Genomic DNA, 21,258 nt, shown 5'->3' with positions numbered 1-21,258 from the left:
AAATTCGATATTCTTAAAATATTTCTACATACGGTAGATTTAACGACAGTTTTTCTACAACCCACTGGAACGGCCTTTAAAGAACGTTTCTATTGGAAACTCTGAGGCGAAAACATAAGAGTTATGTTGGTAATAAGTCAAATAGTAACAGGTCAAACAGTACATTTAAAGGTAAAAATGACCCAAAAGAGTAGACTCCTCTGTTGTTGGGCGAACTGAGGAAGTCAATGTGGGTAAAAGCCCTAAAGTACAAGTTAGCAACTTGGTAGACAGAATGGTTGGCAAAGCCAATCAAGGCAAGGCTGTTATTTGTGGTATGGAAACTGATGTACTTGTTTGATAGTGGGTCTATGATTACCTTGATTTCAGAATCATTATACAATTCACTTGAACCCAGACCTGATTTGTGTGATATAACTGATTTTAATCTTGATATTGTAGGTGCTAGTGGTAATAAGTTACCATATATTGGATATATTGAGGGTGGTATTTTTAATACCTTCTATTTTAGATCCTGGTGTTTCTGTTACTATTTTTAGTTGTGCCGGAATACAGAAAACCGGCAAGATGTACCTGGTATTATTGGTACAAATGTGTTGCGTTTTATGTAACAATGATTTTAATCATGATATTTCTTCTTTAGATGCATACAGAATTGCTTTGGATGCAATGACATGTACAAACTTAACTTCTGTTAAGTCAACCAACAAAATTTCCCTATTGTGATACATCCTAATCAAGTTTCTACTATTTTTCAGGTCTTGTTAGGAATCATAATGGTATATCAACAAGCTATTACAGAGGCTACCGGTAAACCACAGTTAGCTGGTTTGAATATTTGTCCCCGAGTTGTCCTCCCTTTATGGTGAAGGATCTACTGCTAGAGTACCAGTCCGATGTTATGGTATGCAATATTACTTGTAAACCCATCAAAATTCTTACCCAATACTCATATTTTGTTCTCTTTCAGAGGTGAAAATTGTTGACTCATGGAAACCTAAAAAAAACAATCTTCTACTAAACCAGAAGTATCTTCTTCTTTTAAAAATTTTACAGGACTTAGGTATAAAGGTTACATGAGGTAAACTTGACAGAGGAGCAGTATATTAGAGCACAGCAGATTTTTAGGCAATTGGGAAAATATTTTTTCTAAATCTTTTACAGATATTGGCAAAACTGACTTAGTTAAACATCACATTAAACTTACTGATGATACAACCCTTTAAACAACCTTACAGGAGAATTCCCCCATCTTTGTATGAAGAAGTTCGCCAACATTTTGGCGGGAAATGTTAGATTGTGGGTGCAATTAGAGAAAAGTCAAATCTCCTTATTGTAGCAATGTTGTTTTGGTCAGAAGAAAGATAACAGTTTAAGATTTGTATAGATTTGCGTGAACTGAACAGAAAGAGCCATCAAAGATGCTTATACTTTGCCTCGTGTTAGATGATATGTTAGATTCTCTTGTTAATGCCAAATATTTTTCCAAACTAAGATTTACGTAGTGGATATTGGCAAGTCGAGATAGCTGAGGAAGACAAGGAGAAGGACAGCTTTTAGTGTTGGAAGACTTGGTTTTTTACGAATGTGAGAGAATGGCTTTTGGTCTCACCAACGCTCCAAGCACATTTCAAAAGGTTAATGGAAACCTGTATGGGGCTGATTTAAATTTAAAAGAGTGTCTTATTTTTTACTAGATGATGTTTTGATTTTTTCGCAGACTTTCGATGAACATATCAACAGAATAGAAGCTGTTTTGAGCGTATTCAAGAGCATGATCTTAAATTAAAACCTTCAAACAGTATGAATTTTTTCAGTTCAAGTGTTTCTTATTTTAGGTTATGTTGTTTCCTCAGAAGGTATCCATACAGATCCTGAGAAAAATTGCTCCCTTGACTACTTGGCCAGTACCACATAATGTTAAAACTTTACGTACCATTTCTTGGTTTTACAGGGTATTACAGGCGTTTTTTGTAAAGATTATGGCTAAAATTGCTAAGCCTCCTTAATGAAACTTTTAGATAGGTCATTCCCCAACCAACAAGGGCAGCTAAAGAAGTCCTAAAGAAGAGTAAAAACTCCGCCTGGGTTTGGGGGTGATGAGGGGCAACAAAAGGCCTTTTGGATATATTGATTCCATCTTTTACTCATTTCACCCTGTATTGGTTATGCTGGATTTTTCTTTTAAACGCTATTTATTGTTTCTGTAGATGCTTCGACAGAAGATTTTCTCGGTAGTTTGTTTATACCAGGATTTAAGACTTGACCTAGAACGTGTGAATTAAGCTATGCCAACAGGAGGGGTCTAAACGGGTGCCAGTGGAGAAAGTAACTACCCAGCAAACACAAGTTGGGGTTTTTGTGCCTGAAGTGGGATCAGAGGAAGTTTATGACTACCTGTATGGAAACACGCTTTATTGTCCGAACTGAACAACAACCCACTTACATACGTCTCTTCCCTTCTGCCAAGTTTAGATGGCTACTGGGGTCACAGAAAATGGTTAAGCTGCTCTTTTGGTAATTACAACTTCAAAAGCTGTTTTACCCAAGGGCCAGGTACCACAGAAACAGTGATGCTGATGGTTTTGAGCAGGAGGGGCCACACCTACAAGAAAGATGAAATGAAAATCATGTTTACTGATGTCATCAAAAGGTCATGGTGTACGGAAGGCGCAGAGCCAGAACAGATGACATCCCCAGGTGAGTCAAAATATGTTCTCTGTCGGGTAAATGGTAAGTGTTTTAGAGGTCCGTAGCCTTTTGAACAAGGTTTTTTTCATCATTCGGTGTAATTTCTAAGATCAAACTTAGAAAAGGAAAGAACAGGCCAAAGACCTATTATTTCCAAGGTTGTATGAAGAATTGGTGGACAACAGAATACATCTCAACAAAACCATCACCAACTCAGCCATGAGCCTAAAGCAGTACAGAAGCTGTTTCAGACACAGACCATCCTTTACCATCAGAGACGGCGTACTCTACAGAACATGCGAGATTGATGGACAGCAACTTTTTCAGCTGGTTTTGCCTGAGAATTTTAGAGAGTGGGCCATGAAGGGACTCCATGATGATGTTGGTCACCAAGGTAGAGACAGAACCCCTTTGGTTGGGTGAAACAGAGATTTTTTCTGGTTGGGCCTAGAGAAGGGTGTCATCAGGAAGGTTCAAACTTGTCCCAACTGCCTTGAGAAGGAAGTCACCAGCTAAAGCCCAAGCCCACTTGGTACCCTTTCAGAGTACACATCCTATGGAGTTGGTTTGTATATACTATTTGTCTTTGGAGAAGTCTAAAGGTGGGTACGAGAACATTCTGGTCATCACAGATCACTTTACTCGCTACGCACAGGCCATTCCGACCCGCAACCAGACGGCACAGACAACTGCACGAGTCCACTTCGAGAACTTCTTTTCCCATTACTCCTTTCCAGCAAGACTTCATAGTGACCTGGGAAGGAATTTTGAGAGCAAGGTCATCAAAGAGCTGTGTAGTATTGCTGGAGTCAAGAAGACCTGGACCACTCCATACCACCCAATGGGCAATGCGGTTACAGAGCGATTCAACTCCACGCTCCTCAACATGCTTGGTACCTTAGACTCTGCCGGGAAAGCCAATTGGAAGGACTACGTTAAACCACTAGTTCACGCCTACAATGCTACCAGACATGAGTCCACTGGATTTTCTCCCCATTACCTCCTTTTTGGTTGGCATCCTAGACTTGCTTCTGACGCTTTTTTTGGGAGTCAATCACATCACCCCCACAAGCCAGTAGCAGGAGACAAAACTATGCTGCCAAACTCAGAAAGCGCTTGGATTTTGCTTACCAAGTTGCCAGAGAGAATTCAACCAAGCAGTCTGGTCGCCACAAGAAGATCTATGACAGTAAGGTGCGCCATTCAACTCTTCAAGGTAGGTGACAGAGTCCTAGTCAAGAAATGTGACCCCTACTGGAAAGCTGGATGACAAGTGGCAAAGGGACCCATACTTGGTGACAGCAATCCCAGACCAGACAGTTCCAGTCTATAGAGTAAAGAGGGAGAATGGCACTGGACCAACCAAGACCCTTCACAGGAATCTTTTACTTCCTCTTCACAGTATCCCTTATGAAGATACCAAGATTGACTCACCAAAGATCAGGCAAACAACCAGAAAAGTATCCACAACATCGGATAAGTGTGATGATCCGGACAGCTCAACAGAGTCAGATTCAAGCCATGAATCTGAAACCACCGAGAAGTATATTATCCCAGCTCGGAGGAGACCGGTACCAAAGCCCCGTGTCACGTTGGCCAGACCTGGGCAGCCATCTAGCATCCCTAATGTTATTTGTGACGGTACTCCTAGTGTTTTTAATACTAATAGGTTTTCTTTTCAGATGGGTAACACCTAGTTCAGAAAATTTACATTTCTCTAGGTCTAATTCTCATGTTAATTCTGAATCTCATGTTTCAGGTATTAATGATAATAATAATTTTTCTTTAGGTCTTAGGTCTGAGCCTCCAATTGCCAATACCAGTAATCAGACTCAGCACCAGTCCACAGTTGACATTCAAAGACCTCAAAGAGTCCGGAGAGCACCGATAAGATACGGAGATTGGGTAACACCTATCACTGCTGTGGTAGGAAATACTAATCAAGATGGTGATATTTATTTTGTATAGCATGGGAGAATGTCACGGGTATTAACATAAACAATTTTATGTGTATTTTTCCCATTTTCAGCTATTTACAACTTAAATTAACATTTATTCTCAATAAATTTACTCACTTTAAATGTGTAAACATTTATTAGTGTTGATTATGTATTATCACTGAAGTGTTTAATTTTTAGCTCTCTTTTAAAGTAATTTATAAAGATATTTTTTATTCCTGCAGGTATAGTTATAAACTCTATCTTATAATCAGTTGTACCAGAGATATATATGTATTTTCGCATTTTTTTCGATATCCATATATAACGATTTTAGAGAATAAACACTGTAAACATGTTGTGCAGTGTTCACCGGAAATAGCCCCTCAAAACATCGTAAACGAAAGTAAACAGTACGTCGAGTTCACCCGAGGTAATTTTTCATCATAACTTAATCTATTTTTCCAAGTTAAACAATTTTGTGAAGCTGAACAAGTCTGACTTTAGAGCAGTATTTGCTTTTTTCTGCAAATTGTATGCTTTTTGTTAAATTTGCAATAAATTGTAGCGTATTTGTTGACATTTGCGAACGATGTTGATATCAAGCCCAAAACGCATATCTGCTTTAATTCATAATATAGACTTCCTTCTACTTGTATTTGAGAGGTTACCCATCAACTCGAGCTGCTTTTAGCAAAATTTGCAAAAAACAGTCTTGCCTTTTGTACAGAGGCTAACATGGTTATCTACGGGGTGTATACAAGTGTACGGGGTGTAGTAGGTGAACGAATGCTATTTTCGGCAGAAATAAAATAAGTACGAACATGCACGTACGCTGATGAAGGAATAGAATAGAATAACGATCGATGTCGGGAGCTGGGATCGTAAAGTGAAACAATTTAATACTTTTCAAATGATAAAATGAATGCTAAATAAGAAACACTGAAACCTAGTACAATATGTAAGACAAACTTAATCATCAAAGTTTAATTTTGCTTTCCAATCTCTGTTTTTAAAGATGAAAATTGAATATATAAATTATGGCACGTTTTACCAGACAACACATTCCAGTCATATACATGTATATCTTAGTACACATCACCAGGGCTATGCTGCACTTTCTTACCAAAGTCGGTTTGAATATGTTGCTAAGACTCTTGTACTACACAGCATTGTGTTTTGACAAAGTGTCAGGCCGCCGTTGATTAATATAGAATAATTTGATTAACAGTTACAATTCATTTGGAAATGTTGGAATTTAAATATTGTCCGCCTATTGTGTCGTTAAAGGAAACAAACCTCAACGATCTGTATGGAAGTCTTGAAACAACATCCCCTTCCAGGGGCGTACATTGGCTTATTATGAGTGTACGCCGAGTGCCGGTTTTGGTCGTGGGATCGCCAGAGACTTATATATCAAATATAGCTATGTGCTATAACTAAGGATATAGGGGATATTTAAGCTTATTGTACTACTATTGCCTTTTTCTAAAATTATGAAAATAACATGAAGTACATATATTGATTGTAAGAGAAATAGCACAAAGTCTAACGTGTACACTGTTTTAAAAAGTTTAAAAGTTATTTGATTTTAGAAAAACAAAACATAGCCAGGTGTCTCTCTCGTAAAACAGATGGGTTTTATTTCCTTTTGTAACAAGTTAAGTTTTTTCTTTGTTATTTTTCTTTTGTTACTCCATAACTTAACGTGAGATATAATCAAGGAAAATATGCTTTAAAATGGTTTGTATGACTTTAATACAAACACAACAGCTTAAATGTTTAGTGTGACGAAAAGTTATCGTATTCACAGCTAAAATGTAGTATCGCACGATCATTTAGCTTCCTTAAAATAGTTTTAATGCGTATTATGTCAATGTTGTAGTCTTTCAATTTCCATTCGAAATATTTAAGTTATTTCATTACGAAGTTAAATGTCTCACGCACATAAAGCATGTTGGTATAAACAGACTCGCCAATTTGTTATCTAAAGTCGGCGAAAATAAAATAATTTAGACATAATAATAATAATAATAATAAATACCACATTTATATAGCGCCCTTTTCATTAAAATGTTCAAAGGCGCTTTACATCAATCATATATGTCTAAAACAATATAAATGAACAGGATTATGAACATTAAAAATATTTTGCATTAACTAATTAAAAGTATAAATTATGGAATTATTTTTACATATTAATACAATATAACTTAAAGATCCTTAAAACTCACTTTACAATATTATTGTCATACATTAAAATTGTCTTCAATATTTAAATGTGTAAGAAATAATGTGCCTTTTAACATAAACTCATAAATAAATATTAAAAGCTACTTTCAATGCATATTGATGATTTTCATTGTTTTGTTGTCATACTTTACAACAGAAAATATATGAACGATTGATAAAAGAATGAATACAGCGACATCAGACTAAAAGAATATTGAACCTAACGAACCTGGATAGCATGAGTACTGCTACACCAAGGTCCAGTACCGAGGGAGTCAGATACCTCCCCACAGCGCATGCAGACCCCCAGGATGACATCACTACTATCACCACAGGAGGAAAGGGCCACGCCCCACACCTTAACACTAAATATTCTTGAAATCTGACCCCTCTGCATTCACGAGCCATATATTATATAACACATGTAATTATTATGATAAATCAATGTTATTTTTTTTTTTTTTTTTTTTTTTTTTTTTTATTTATTTATTTAAAAAAAAGAAAATATTCTGTGCTTAAAAATGCTAGCAATGGATTTATAATAATAGATAAGATCTTGCTAAATCATCGTTATAAAACAATAGAAATACTAAATTGATTTAAAAATTGTTTGTTTAAAAAAAAAACTTTTTAATAAAACTAATATTCAAATAACAGATACTTCGTATTCACTGTTTATAAAATTCATTCATAACAGTCACTGATTATTTTCCATAAGCTAAATTGAAGTAGTGTGTTTTAAGATGTTTTTTGAAACTTTCTACTGTGTTACAGTTTTTTAGATGACTTGGTAGTGAATTCCATAGCTTAGGAGCTGATGCCGAAAAACTCCTTTCACCAAATTTCAGTTTAGTTTTTGGTTGCACTAATCGTACAGGTGCATTTGAAGAGCGCAGATTTCGGGAAGTGGAATAAACTTGAATCATTTCCTGCATATATGATGGAGATTGTTGTTTCAGTGACTTGAAAGTATGTAATAAGATCTTGTAATTCACTCTATATTCGATTGGCAGCCAATGAAGATCTTTCATCACTGGTGTAATATGATCTTTCCTAGATGTACGTTTAATCACACGGGCTGAAGTATTTTGAACAAGTTGAAGTTTTTTCATGGTTTGTTGAGGTATACCATATAGAAGAGCATTGCAATGATCCAGTCTTGATGTCACGAGAGAGTTAACGAGTGTTTTTGTAGCTTCTTCGTTGATATATTTTCGAATACGTCCTATCTTACTTATTTGGGCATACGAAGATCTGCACACGGAGCTAACATGATGTTCCATATTAACCCTTGAATCAAGGAATGCACCCAAATTCCTTACACTTGATGACTGTTTGATTTCAGCTTGGTCCACATTGACAGTTATATTTTTCACTGAGTCTGTATTGCTACCCGACGAAAAGACTATAAGTTCTGTTTTGTCTGAATTCAGTTTGAGAATGTTGCTGTTCATCCAGAATGTTATTTCTTTTAAGCAGTTTGAGACAGAATCAAGTACAAGTTCAGTTTTTGTGTTGTCCAACGGTTTGAAAGAAATGTATATTTGAGAAACATCAGCATAGAAGTGACATTGCAGACCATGTTTTCGACAAATTTCGCCGACAGGTTTTGTGAAAAGTATGTAAAATTTTGGTCCTAATACAGAGCCCTGAGGGACACTGTATGTCATATGCACAGGGTCAGATAGTTCTCCATCAATACAAACAGTCTGATAGCGACCACTGAGATAAGATCTACACCAAGCGAGCACTTTTCCAGTAAAACCAAAGTCACATTCGAGTCGATTAAGAAAGAGTGTTGTGGTCAATCGTGTCAAAGGCAGCAGATAAATCGAGCATTACTAATATTGTAACTTCGCCTTTGTCAAGAGATTGGAGAATGTCATTTTGCACTTTGATAAGTGCAGTTTCTGTGGAATGAAATTTCCTGTATGCAGATTGATTTGGTTCATGTAGATTGTTAGTTTTGACAATAATGTGTCTTATATGGTTATACATATTATTCTCGTTGTATATTTGTCTATGTTTAAATATGTATAGATGTCCTACGTATAATAAAGAATATATATATTTATTTAATTTTACCCATGAAATATGGTGCTATATCAGTCAAATATGTTTCATATTTGTAAAAAATAAATATGAAATAATATGAAAGTGGGCGGAGTCAAAACTCATGTTTATTTTAAGGACTTCTTTCGCCATTTTGTTTAAAAAACTGTTCATGCTCAGCAGATCAGAGACCTATCAACAATACAATTACCTTTAAGTGAACATTTAGATAAATGCTCTAAAAAAGACCCGAAATTTTGTATTTTCCCATTTTATCAATTTCACAGTAAAAACATTTCAAAGAACGCTATTTTATTGATGTTTTTAATCCAAAACTTAATACCATATTATGACGTTACTATTTTTAGATTATGCGTACACATGCTCACACAAAAACGTCGTCGTTACTATGCGACGACGTCACATTTGCCCTAATGATCATAAGAGAAAATTAAAATAATAATTAAATAAGTTAACTCATGGACTGTGTTTTTTTGTATATATATTATATATATATATATATATATAATATATATATATATATAATATATATATATATATATATATATATATATATTACTGCGCGCTGTACAATTGCAGTTGCGTAGCAAGCAATAGGATTCGTAACAATCTTTTCTATAATGAAATTAAATAAAAGGTTATTTTTTCGTTTTTCGTGAAATATGGTATATAGTTTCACCCGGCTCGTGAAAATATGTGGCATTTTATCATGTTTCGAGAAAATATATTACATTTTTCACTCAAACGAAAAAATATCCTCTTAATATAATATATATACAATAAAATAATACAGTAGAAACAGTTTTCTGTAGTGATATATTTTGTACAAAGTTGTATTCTTTTTTAAGGTCAAATAAACAAAAGTTGAATTTGGTTTGTGACAATAGATGTTGGCAATAATTCACTGCAAAGATCTGATTCACAGTGTCAAAACTATTCTAAATAATTTGAAATTAATATAAAATTAATGAATATTACTAACTTAAAAATGATATACTGATTTTTAGTTACAAGGTAAAATATAAAAAGACATTTCATACAGCTAACTCACTCCCTTCCATTGTGCTGCGCACGCCAAGTTGCAAACAAATCCTTTATTTTGCCTATAATTTAGATGTAAAAAAATAAATAAATGTTTACTTTTCACTGATTTGATTCTTCTGAAAAAAAATGGTTGTAATATATTGGACAATTTCTTATCCTTATTTGGATTTTGGCGAGGTTTATAAGCAATTTAACGCTTAACTCAAGCTGGAAAAGAGAAAATTCCAAAGAATCTGTTTATTGGCGTCGCCGGTGAGCGGAGTACGTCATCTCTTATGGAATGCTTTTTATTTTGGCCTATGGAAGGAGCTGTTATTATAAGCAGTTAATTTCATGTTGCGTTAATTATTTTTATTTTGATTCGTGAAAATCAAGTAAACAAATAAGTTGTTATATTTGTATTTAATAACTTTATGTAAAATATAAGTCTTTGGGATTTACCTGGGGTAGGGACACAAAATTTTAAGAAAGAGGTTTATGGCAGTTCCCTTATATAAGCGTGTTTCGACGGCTTTTTGCCCCCCCCCCTTTTTGAGGCCTCAAACAGTGAAAAAATGCCCTGATTAGGCCCTAAACACTGTTTTTCGTTTGAGAAATGTTGTTCAAAAAAGTGACAACTTTTTCGGCGCCGTCCCCCATCCAAATATTACATCAGGGGGTTTCAGAAGGGGGATGTGCCCCCTTCTGTTTTGGGGGTTTGAAGGGGAGCGGAGTTCCCCTCATCTCCAAGAAAATTTTGGACATGTGACAGGCTTAAAATGGCCTCAGGTCGATCTTAGGGTAGCTAGTAACGGACGCTGAAAAGCCTTTTACTCTATCTCAATTCATTGAGAAGTTGCAGCACTTTGAAATCAGTTTTGATGAAAAAAAACAATGCAAAATAGTGATTTTTGGCAATTTTGAGACGTCCCCCCGTTGCCATGGTAACAGGTAATATACCATTGAGCATGCTGTTACAGAGGCTATGGGTGTAGTCAACATGTGTGCCAAGTTTCATTAGTATTGAAGCATTTTTCATACTTTCATAGCAGTTTGAACTTGTTACAGGAGGCTTTTCAGTGAAAATGGTCATTTTTCGCAATATGCTCATGGGGTAAAAGGTTAAAGAAGTTTGATGCCTTTATGATAGTGTCTGCCTCAAGATTTTCAGAAAATGACGATTGGCTAGCCAATGAGATCCTTAAACTTGGGAGCTACATTTTCTTTCTTCGGACAAAAATTGACGCAGATCTAAACAATGAGAAAAGTGATCATCCGAGTACATACAACGAGGCTAATTGCTTACGGACAATAAAAATGGAAATTGTTACCAACCTTAAAAAATCGAAATTTAATCAAAAGAGAAGTGGGATCTATTTAGTCAGCTCAAGAGACTCTTCCAAATTTTTTCCCCAGATCTGTTGCTTAAACTTAACAGAATATTGAGTAAGAAAAGATGTGCCTTACGAAGGGTATTAGAATATCATTTAAAAAGCATTTTAGAGAAGAAAAGAAAACTGAAAAAAAGGGCATTTTTTGTTGCAAAAATGTTTACTTTCGTTCTATGGTAGTGGTGGCCATTTGAATTATGAAACACGAAAAATGCATGAGAAATGCAAAATTGCGTTTTCCCTTGATGACAACACTATTGAAAATATCGCTGATGAGATAGGCATGTCGGTGAATCATCTTAAAACTAAAGAGCTGAAATATTTCAAATATTTGGAGGAACAATTGGAGGAAAATGGGAGGAACAGTTGAAGGCAAATTCCTCGCTTTTATTTAATTTCGTTTTATGTTTAAAGCCTAGCGATCACATTTTCACTGCTCGGTTGAATAACGTATGTGACGTGATGGCTATGGATGAAGCGAGGCTTATTCATCTACGACTGAACTATTTGGAGGGCCAGTTGCGGCCATTTTAGATTCTTCAAGAATATTCAGTGCGTTGTGTGTTGACGATTAACAATTAATATTAGTTATCTGTACATAATGTGGATTTTATTAGTTCTTTATGTCAATTGTCGGTACCCCCTTTGCGATATATACTAGAGCGGTACCCTCTGTGCACATGCACAGGTCATTCTCTGGTGAAAACAAGTAGGCGACATACACCAATCTAGTAAATGTTCATTCTACTGATAAAAGCTGGAATGGCGACTTAAAAAGTCATAATCATTACTACGGCTGCGACTGTTGTCAATATATACGATGTCAAGATTACAAAAAAGGAAGAAATATACCAATTTGTCCAGGGCACATCTCTTACACGCATAGAGGGATTCTAATGAAACTTCATGGAGTTTATTTAAAAACGCGTGGAAAACTTTTACATGCATCGGAGGATTTCAATATAACTTGGCGCAAATGTACACCATTGTGAGGCAGAGTGTCGCGTGTAAAATTCAAGTCCTTTTAGCCAAGGTAAAGGACATACATAGAGGTTAAAGTTAAAAAAAGTTATTATCATTACCTCGGCTGTGACACTTTGGATTCTAATGAAGCTTCATTAATAATGTTCATCACTATGAGAAGCAGTGTCACGTGCATGAACCAGGTCTCTAGATTAAAAGTTGAGGTCATTGAAAAAATATTTTTTCGGAGCAAAACTTCTACATTAATCGGGGGATTTAAATGTAACTTGGCACAAACTTTCACTATTGTTAGGCTAAGTATTGCGCGCATAATCCAAATTCCTGCTAAAGTCAAGGTCACATAGAGAGGTCAAAGTTAAGATAACAACAGAAGATGTGTACAAAGACCATTTAGTCATCATATATTGATGGATTGTAGCATATATGATAACTAGCATGACAACAAGTGTGACGCATGTAATTTGGTTAATATTTGCAAGGTCACTAGAGATGATAAAATATTTCGATACTAGTATTGTCCGGATATTGCCCTGAGCATATCTCCTATACACATTTCTATAATGCCCATATATCTATCAAAAGCGACGGGCGTATTTTGCACCAATGTAGCCCTTGTGAAATATTTGTTTAAACCGTTTATTTCTTTGCTTTTAGCAAAGGTAAAAAGCTGAGCGCTGCCCCCGCCCAGCGATGGCTCTCAGCGCTCAAAGGAAATCTATTTAGAGCCGCAATCAAAACTTCCCTAAGAGCTACAACCAAAGAAGGTGATGCGTCTTCCTCAGTTAACCATTGAAATGTCCTGCGTCTGAATATTTACAAAATGTATACATCTAAAGCTTGATAAAAATATCAGTGAAAGTTTTAAGACTGCCTAGTTATAATTTATTTATATAATTCTATATAAATATGTATGTCGTATAAGATCATGTATCTTACATTTGTGGTTTGTTATCACATATGGTACTTACACGTGGGAGGAACTGAAAGATGGAGTTCTTATTATAACTTGTCAGGAGTTCTTATGTTAACTGTCATGGGGTTCCTGGTTTTGTCGGTAAACTGAACTGTAAACTGGAGAAACACACTTGAAAAATAGTGATTTTTACCTCTAAATGGGGAGTTTGAGATGCTAATTTAAACGTTGATGATTAGGCTTTCCCTACAAATTGTATTACGTGTCAGGAAAAACTTTATAGTCAATTTTTCATGGACTTTTTACGATAACTTTTGTTACTGCCAGTGTCTAGGGCCAAGTTACGGCACGTTTTGGCGGCTTTAATTAGTCAATAAGTGTGTTAATCATTATGAAGCGTAGTAAGCTTATCTTTTGCACAGAAATTAGGTTATATGTTGGTTTAAGGTGTATTCAGTTTTCGAGAGATATTTTTTCTTATCTCCGTTTGTGTGCGTTTTTAGCTCACCTGTCACAAAGTGATATGGTGAGCTTTTATGATCGCTGTTCGCCGGGTGTCCGTCCGTCCGTAAACTTTTTAATTTAAACGACATCTCCTAATAAACCACTTAGTCAATTCCATCTAAACTTCACAGGAATGTTTCTTTGGTAGTCAACTTTAAAAAATGTTCAATTTTATTCCATGCAGAACTCTGGTTGCCATGGCAACCGAAAAAACTTTAAATATCTTCCTTTTACAAACCGAAAGAGCTAGAGCTTAAATATTTGGCGTGACACATTGTCCAGTGTGTGTCTACCAACTTTGTTCAAATAAAAGCCCTGGGGTCAAAATTGACCTCGCCCGGGGGTCATTGATCTTCCTTATTTGTATGTAGTAAAGATTTAAAAAATATTCTTTTAAAAAACCCAAATAGTTAGGGCTTAGATATTAAGCATAAAGCATCTTCTAGTAGGTGTCTACCAAGTTTTGTTCAAATAAAAGCCCTGGGGTTAAAATTGGCCACGCCCCAGGGGGTCATTGTTTTCCCCTTTATGTATTTAGAAAAAAATATAAAAAACCTTCTTTTGAAAAACCCTTAGAGCTAGAGCTAAGATATTTAGCGTTAAACATCTTCTTATGTGTGTCTACCAAGTTTGTTCAAATAAGGGCCCTTGGGTTAAAATTGGGGATCATTGTTTTTCCTATATGTGAATAGTGAAAACTTAAAAAATCATTTTTTTAAAAACACCAAAGAGCTTAGATATTTATCTTCTAATTGGTGTCTACCAAGTTCGTTCAAATAAAAAACCCTGATTTAAAATTGGCACGCCCTTGGGACCTATATACAGATGAGCGATTTCAGGGCCATCATGACCCTCTTGTTTTAATTTATACTCAGATTTTGTAGAAAAAAGGCTTGATGCAGATCATTAATTGACTTACAGGATAAAATACGCTTTAAATTCAATGCTCAAGCATGGTTACTTCATGTATACATCATTCCTGTCAGTTTTAGAGAACATTAAGTAACTATGATATCGGTCTGCCAAAACAAATTACCTGTAAATGGTTTGCAGCAGAAACATGAAGTAGTATTTAAATTAAATGTGATGGGGTCATCTTTAGGTATTCAACGGATATTTTAATTTCTTAAAGGTATTAATTTTTGCCATAGAGTCGTAGAAAATTCTATGACAACTATATGTCAATAAAAAAGTAATTCTTTAATATTAGATATATTCATGCCGTTGATCGACAATGGTCCTTTCTTTAGTCAATCCAATTTAGCATCACGTGACTTGATAAGAAAAATGTATACGAGGACGTTTTTATGATTCTCTGAATTCATGTGAGTGTTAATTATGTTTAATTGTATTCCTCATTAACTGACAAAATATTGTAATTGCCCACATTATTAAAAAAGAGAATAATTTTACTTTCTATAGTATTTATATTGATTATTGCCATATCATATGTTCATACAAATTTAAAATCTACAATCACGTTAGTAACATAGTTCATGGTTAAAAATATTACAAACAGTGAATAAAATGATTTGAATATTTTGATTGTACAATTGAAATAAGTACATGCACTTATCTTAACAATTTAGAGAGTAACCTTTGTAAATATTCTTATTCTGTTGTTCATTTAATAAACACTTTTAAAAATGATCAGTCGGTTACTCATTCTTTGAAGTATATATGGTTGACTGCATGCTTGTCATCAAAATAATTTCCCCTCTTATCCTCTTATCTGTTAAAAGGTGAAATATTACACTTTCATTTATCAGCATTCCAACACTGAAATATGAATTTCAGTTAAATGCGGCTTGTCTTTTACTATAGATTTACAAAACTGTATGTCCACACAATATAATTGTTACCATCATTAGAAATAAAATTTGTCATAATTTAAGTTTCTGTAAATTAAATTTTAATGACTTTCAGCATTTATTTGTTCATTTATACTTTAAAGTCACATATACTAGTAAAGCACTGAAAGATGAAAAAAATATACGTTGACTTTAAGAAAGCAGCTATTATTAAGCTGATGGATACCAAATTATACCAAAGTGTGTGTTTTTTTTTTTCAAATTTATGTTTGTTTAATAAAATTCCTTTTTCAGTAAACTGCCAATATATTTGAACCAACTCGTGTTTTCAAAATTGAGTATTTATTTCTTTCTCTGCGAGAAGTCATATGATAACTGTATTGACTAAATAACTTGGCTATATTGTCTCCTAAGTCACCATGTAAAAGACAAGAGCGATCAGTAATCACATGTGTCGCCTCATGATGGCCAATTTCATGTTGGGACAAATTTTGTGACAGACAGACAGACGGACAGTGCACAACTAGACTTGGTACTGATCATTCCTGTAAAGTTTGGATAAAATTGCACCAGTAGTTTATGAGGGGTAGTCCGGACAAGCTTTTGCGTATCTGGCAACACACAGAAAAAAAGACCTTTTTATCAAAGGGCCATAACTCGGCCAAAAATCATTCAACCGGAAAACCCGTGAAATATACGCAAGAACTCGAGCTACAGATCAATCCTGTAAAGTTTCATTGAAATTGCATTAGTGGTATAAGAGAAGTAGTCCGGACAAACTTTAAAAATAAAAATTATTAAAGGGTCATAACTCTGACAAAAATCATTGAACCGGAAAATGCTGACAATATGCACAACTAAACTTGGTACTGATCATTCCTGTAAAGTTTCAATGAAAGTGCACCAGTAGTTTATGAGGAGTAGTCCGGACAAGCTTTTGTGTATCTGGCAACACACAGAAAAAAACACCGTTTTGTCAAAGGGCCATTACTCGGCCAAAAATCATTCAACCGGAAAACCCGTGCAATATGCGCAAGGACTTGAGCTATAGATCAATCCTGTAAAGTTTCATTGAAATTACATTAGTGGTATAAGAGAAGTAGTCCGGACAAACTTTAAAATTAAAAATTATTAAAGGGCCATAACTCTGACAAAAATCACTGAACCGGAAAATGCTGACAATATGCACAACTACACTTGGTACTGATCATTCCTGTAAAGTTTGGATGAAATTGCACCAGTAGTTTATGAGCAGTAGTTCGGACAAGTTTTGTGACGGACGGACGGACAGACAGACAGACGGACAGACAGACAGACGACGGAGAAGTGATCCCTATATGTCGCCACTACTCCGTAGAGGCGACACAGAAATGATATCGTGCTGATATGACTGACTGTTGTTATATGGTATACGAGCGTTGAAATCTTTTGCTTACTCATAACAAACTTTGCCGGCCAGAAGCACATACAAAATCAATCAGAACCCTGGCTAATGGTTTACGAGCCTTAGGTAAATAATCTTTTGTGTCATAGTTGTATAATAATTGTCAAAAGCAGAGACATTGTTTATTACCTATTTCACTTCCTGCTTAAAAACTATGACTGAATTAAAATAGTATACGTCGCCATGTTAATAAATGTAATTAAAACTCTGAGGACACATATCACAAAATGCAAACTTAGTCCTATAGTCCAAATATTAATTGCTTTGAATCAAAACAAGAAGTTAGGTTTCATACGTAAATTGATATAAGACTACAAACTGTTTTAGCACGTCACAGAAATCTTAATGTGTGCTACTGTCAGCAAATCATAGAAATATATGCACCTTTCTTCAATTAATTAACATGCACAGAATTTGTATAATAATTTTCCGCCTGATTTTATAACTCAATAACGATTTTGAATCAATAACGATTCGATTCCAGTGCACGTAGTATAAGTTTCAAAGCAAATATCATTAAAATGGTATGTTAAAACTTGCAGACATTTTATATTTCACCTCCTTGTTGAAAGTAAGTATCATAGTTGACCATTCCGCGCATCAAAAATGATTGGGAATTAAAGGTCATTATTAAATCACTTATTCCTCTTAATTGGTTCGAATCTCTGATTATAAATTTTGTTTCTTCATATAGGTTGCAGAGGTATGCGGTTTAAGCATTCTTTTACTTGGGAACCATACGCCGCTTTTCATGGAATGGCACTCCTGTGTCACATTGAAGGTTCCGTGATAACCGCCGTATGAACACATCTGCGGATGTTTCTAAATTCAAAATTTCACCATTTTCATGTAAATGTTGAATTCTGCTTAAGCCGGTGCTACTGGGTGTGGACGGTAACTTGCATTTTTCAGTACCGTCCATGAACAGGCTCAATCAAACCGATCCTGCAACATTTTCAATTTTGTTGTGTTGGGCTTTCTTTAGGGATTCTTTATTTCTCTATTTTATTATCACATCCGTGTTATTTGTGCCATGTGGCGGCTGTAAAATGTCTCCCCGTACATTTAATCAATGATGTTATATTTTCGATCCTTGAACATCGTTCAACACGACATTATTGTTGTGTATACATGTAGTGTGGTACTTTTAGTTTCTTCATTTTCGCTTTGGGTGGTTCCAGTATTCCTACTTGAAATATGATAAGCAGGATCATCAAGGAAATACTGTATAATCAGCCTTAGGATATGCTGCCTGCTTTTTAAATTTGTCATTTGACGTGTTATCTGTGATATGCAGGCTTCATAACCTCCGATCCCCTTTCAAAATTCCATTTTATTTAGTTCCGCCAATTGTTTTCTCGTTTAGGGGCAAAAGCATTCTTTTACTTGGGGACCATACGCCGCTTTTCATGGAATGGCACTCCTGTGTCACATTGAAGGTTCCATGATAACCGCCGTATGAACACATCTGCGGATGTTTCTAAATTCAAATTTCAAAATTTCACCATTTTCGTGTAAATGTTGAATTCTGCTTAAGCCGGTGCTAGGGGGCGTGGACGGTAACTTGCACTTTTCAGTACCGTCCATGAAAAGGCTCAATCAAACCGAGCCTGCAACATTTTCAATTTTGTTGTGTTGGGCTTTCTTTAGGGATTCTGTATTTCTCTATTTTAAAACATTTGTCTGGGTGTACATAAAATAATATATACAGGGGTACCGAATATTTAAGATCTCTCATGTAGGTAAGACTAAACTCACAACCAATCCATAACAAATAAGTCAGTATATAATAAAGCACTATGTACTTTGTATCGTCTGCTTATAAAAATCGCGGAAAGCAATTTATATAGATGAGAATATAATGAATTTTTCGACTTCTTTATTGAGAATCTATTTATATTTGAATAGTTACATTATGTGTTTAATATCACAGATATTTTTCTTTTGTCAGAGTGATATAAGAGCGTCCCTCTTCTGCCTTACAGTCTATATCAATGGCTGAAAGTGTCTGACCCCAATGCGAATGACTCTTTTCTCCTGTTCTATAAAACTTGCACTGAAGACTTGTTTTCATTGTTTTACCATCCTGAAACTAAATATATATCGTGTTTATACAGAACAGATATTGCAATAAGATGCGGAATGGTCTTAGTGTGTGCTACCGATTCATTTCCGACGGTTTTCATGTTTGTACTATCCTTAGTTTTCATTTTTCATTAGGCTGCTAGGTGGCCAGACTGCTAACTTCACAAATTTCGAAGCGTTAGAATGAACAGAAATTAAAGTTCAATTTCTTAAAATAAAGATCACGATATTTAAATAAGATGTGGAATGGTCTACGGACTATCCTTTTTCTTAAAAAAAAGTCTTTTTTATCAATAATTTACACTGGCAATTCATAGAAATATGTTTATATAACTTTCAACCATCGTCTTTATCACTGTCTTATTTTGTCACTGAGTCACTGTTTCTCGCTGTTTTAGCATAATATGATTAATATCTTCCACTGATTAGTTTAAAATTTTAAAAAAACTAGATAGGAGTGTTATTTGCGAAGACAGGAACAGTAAACATTTTACAAACGAACAGAAACAAATAAAATAGACAATATATTTTACTTCAAATGATAATGGAATATTTTTTCTGCTTCCGCCTTTGCTGACGTCATATCCAATAGTTGAGTAATGTATAATATACGTTTTAGAATCTCTGTCATCTCTATTACCTACAGCAATATTATCTGATAATGTCTGAGATTCTCCGTTTATCATAAGCCTCCTTTAGAATAAAATATAAAACATATTCAAGTCACGTAGTACGAAATAACAAATCTCTTATAAAAGAAACTACTTTGAATACCTATTTAAATATGTGTAAATGCCAGGTTAATTGTTATTTCCTCTGTATGTTTTTCGATTTCATCTTTTATATAAATTTGTCATTTGTAAGTTACAGTATGTAAATGTTTTTTTAATTGTAAAAAATAAGTATTATCGAAAAAGATTTACATATTTATTGTAAATTCGTTTCACAAATGTATGTGAAACCATAAAATGTTTATTTTCTTTGCTTGATTATACTACAATCTTTAATTTGTTATTTTTATTAATAGTTTGATTAGGCTGATAAATAAATCAAATATAAATGGTAATATTTATACTCAATGATGATTGCAGGTCGGGTAGCTACACTAATCTCATACTCCGTATCTGTACTCAACTTTACAGTGACAGCCTGACCAAATCTCTCACCATCTTGTTTATAACTAACAACTTCTCCACTTTTCTTGTCCACAAGCCGTAATTTCACTTTAAATTCCGTTGTCATTTTGTTAAAAATACCTTTATATAATTTACGTGATGCAGGACGTCCCCGTATTTTATTTTAGTATCACTAAATAACAGTATCAAATTTCATCAGTTTGTTAAAAATTCTTGTATTGCATTTTCAACATCACTAAACGGAATCTGCGTCTGCTATTGAGCGTGTGATAGCTTCTCACGTGCATTTATTGATTCCTGATTCATTCTGAGATATCATTGTCGAATGATTCAACATCTGCAGTATAGTCCTGTACAATATGCTATTTAATACAAGATATATTCAAGTCACATAATTGTAAAAATTAATACATGTTTAAGCATAAATTTAAAATTAAATATTATTTAAATAACACTATAACTAGACATTTTCATGCAATTTTCGCATGTCAACATGTGCACTATACTAATTTAAAACATCTCTTAATGTAATGTCCATTCAATTCACTGAACATGTATATATTCATAATACATGTACTGAACTTTATATAGAATATAAATAGAATAGAAACACTGCATACTGATCTACTTTCTTTATATATTGTTACACTATAGGTACGTTTACATCGTGTATATAAAGACATACAATTAAGATATAGTTCACTAGAATCTCGGTATGTCTCGTTCTGGCACGGTGACTTATATTGTACCGCGTGCTCATCTAGTAGTTATACATTATAGATCAACGCTATATATATAGTACAGTATGCATGCTTTAAGATAAACTAATATGGTTTTATTCACCAGAGAAATTGATTATTAAACAAATATAACAAAAAATGATCTTAAAGACCCACAAGGCAAAACGACGCTCCAACAAAATCCAGTCGGAATAGCACCTAGTAAGGCTACGAAAAAATAAACAATACAATATACATTGCTGTAATTTAAGATACGTTCAATAAGAGAACAATTCGAACAATATGATTGATATA

At 34.5% G+C, this 21,258-nt stretch overlaps 1 protein-coding gene across 1 annotated transcript; it reads right to left on the bottom strand.

Annotated features, from left to right (window-relative positions):
* Positions 1 to 18,163: 18,163 nt before the first annotated feature.
* Positions 18,164 to 20,673, bottom strand: LOC132727931 (uncharacterized). Its single transcript, XM_060713528.1, has 3 exons — positions 20,164 to 20,673; positions 19,622 to 19,781; positions 18,164 to 19,095 (listed from the first exon to the last, which is right to left on the bottom strand). Exons 1-3 carry the CDS (start codon positions 20,328 to 20,330, stop codon positions 18,931 to 18,933), a joined length of 492 nt encoding a protein of 163 aa, XP_060569511.1. The 5' UTR covers positions 20,331 to 20,673; the 3' UTR covers positions 18,164 to 18,930.
* Positions 20,674 to 21,258: the final 585 nt, after the last annotated feature.

The sequence above is a fragment of the Ruditapes philippinarum genome, unplaced genomic scaffold (assembly GCF_026571515.1).
Source record: "Ruditapes philippinarum isolate M1 unplaced genomic scaffold, ASM2657151v2 ctg2480_1_1_1_1, whole genome shotgun sequence".
NCBI classification, from domain to species: Eukaryota; Metazoa; Mollusca; class Bivalvia; order Venerida; family Veneridae; genus Ruditapes; species Ruditapes philippinarum.
This window is presented reverse-complemented; position numbering and strand designations above follow the sequence as displayed.

Coding starts and splice junctions, on each gene's coding strand:
- LOC132727931 (XM_060713528.1), bottom strand. CDS start 20,330: ATGACAACGGAATTTAAAGTGAAATTACGGCTTGTGGACAAGAAAAGT. Junction 19,782..20,163: donor CGACCTGCAATCATCATTGA/GTATAAATATTA, acceptor TTTATTCTAAAG/GAGGCTTATGATAAACGGAG. Junction 19,096..19,621: donor ATATTCCATTATCATTTGAA/GTAAAATATATT, acceptor ATATATATTTAG/TTTCAGGATGGTAAAACAAT.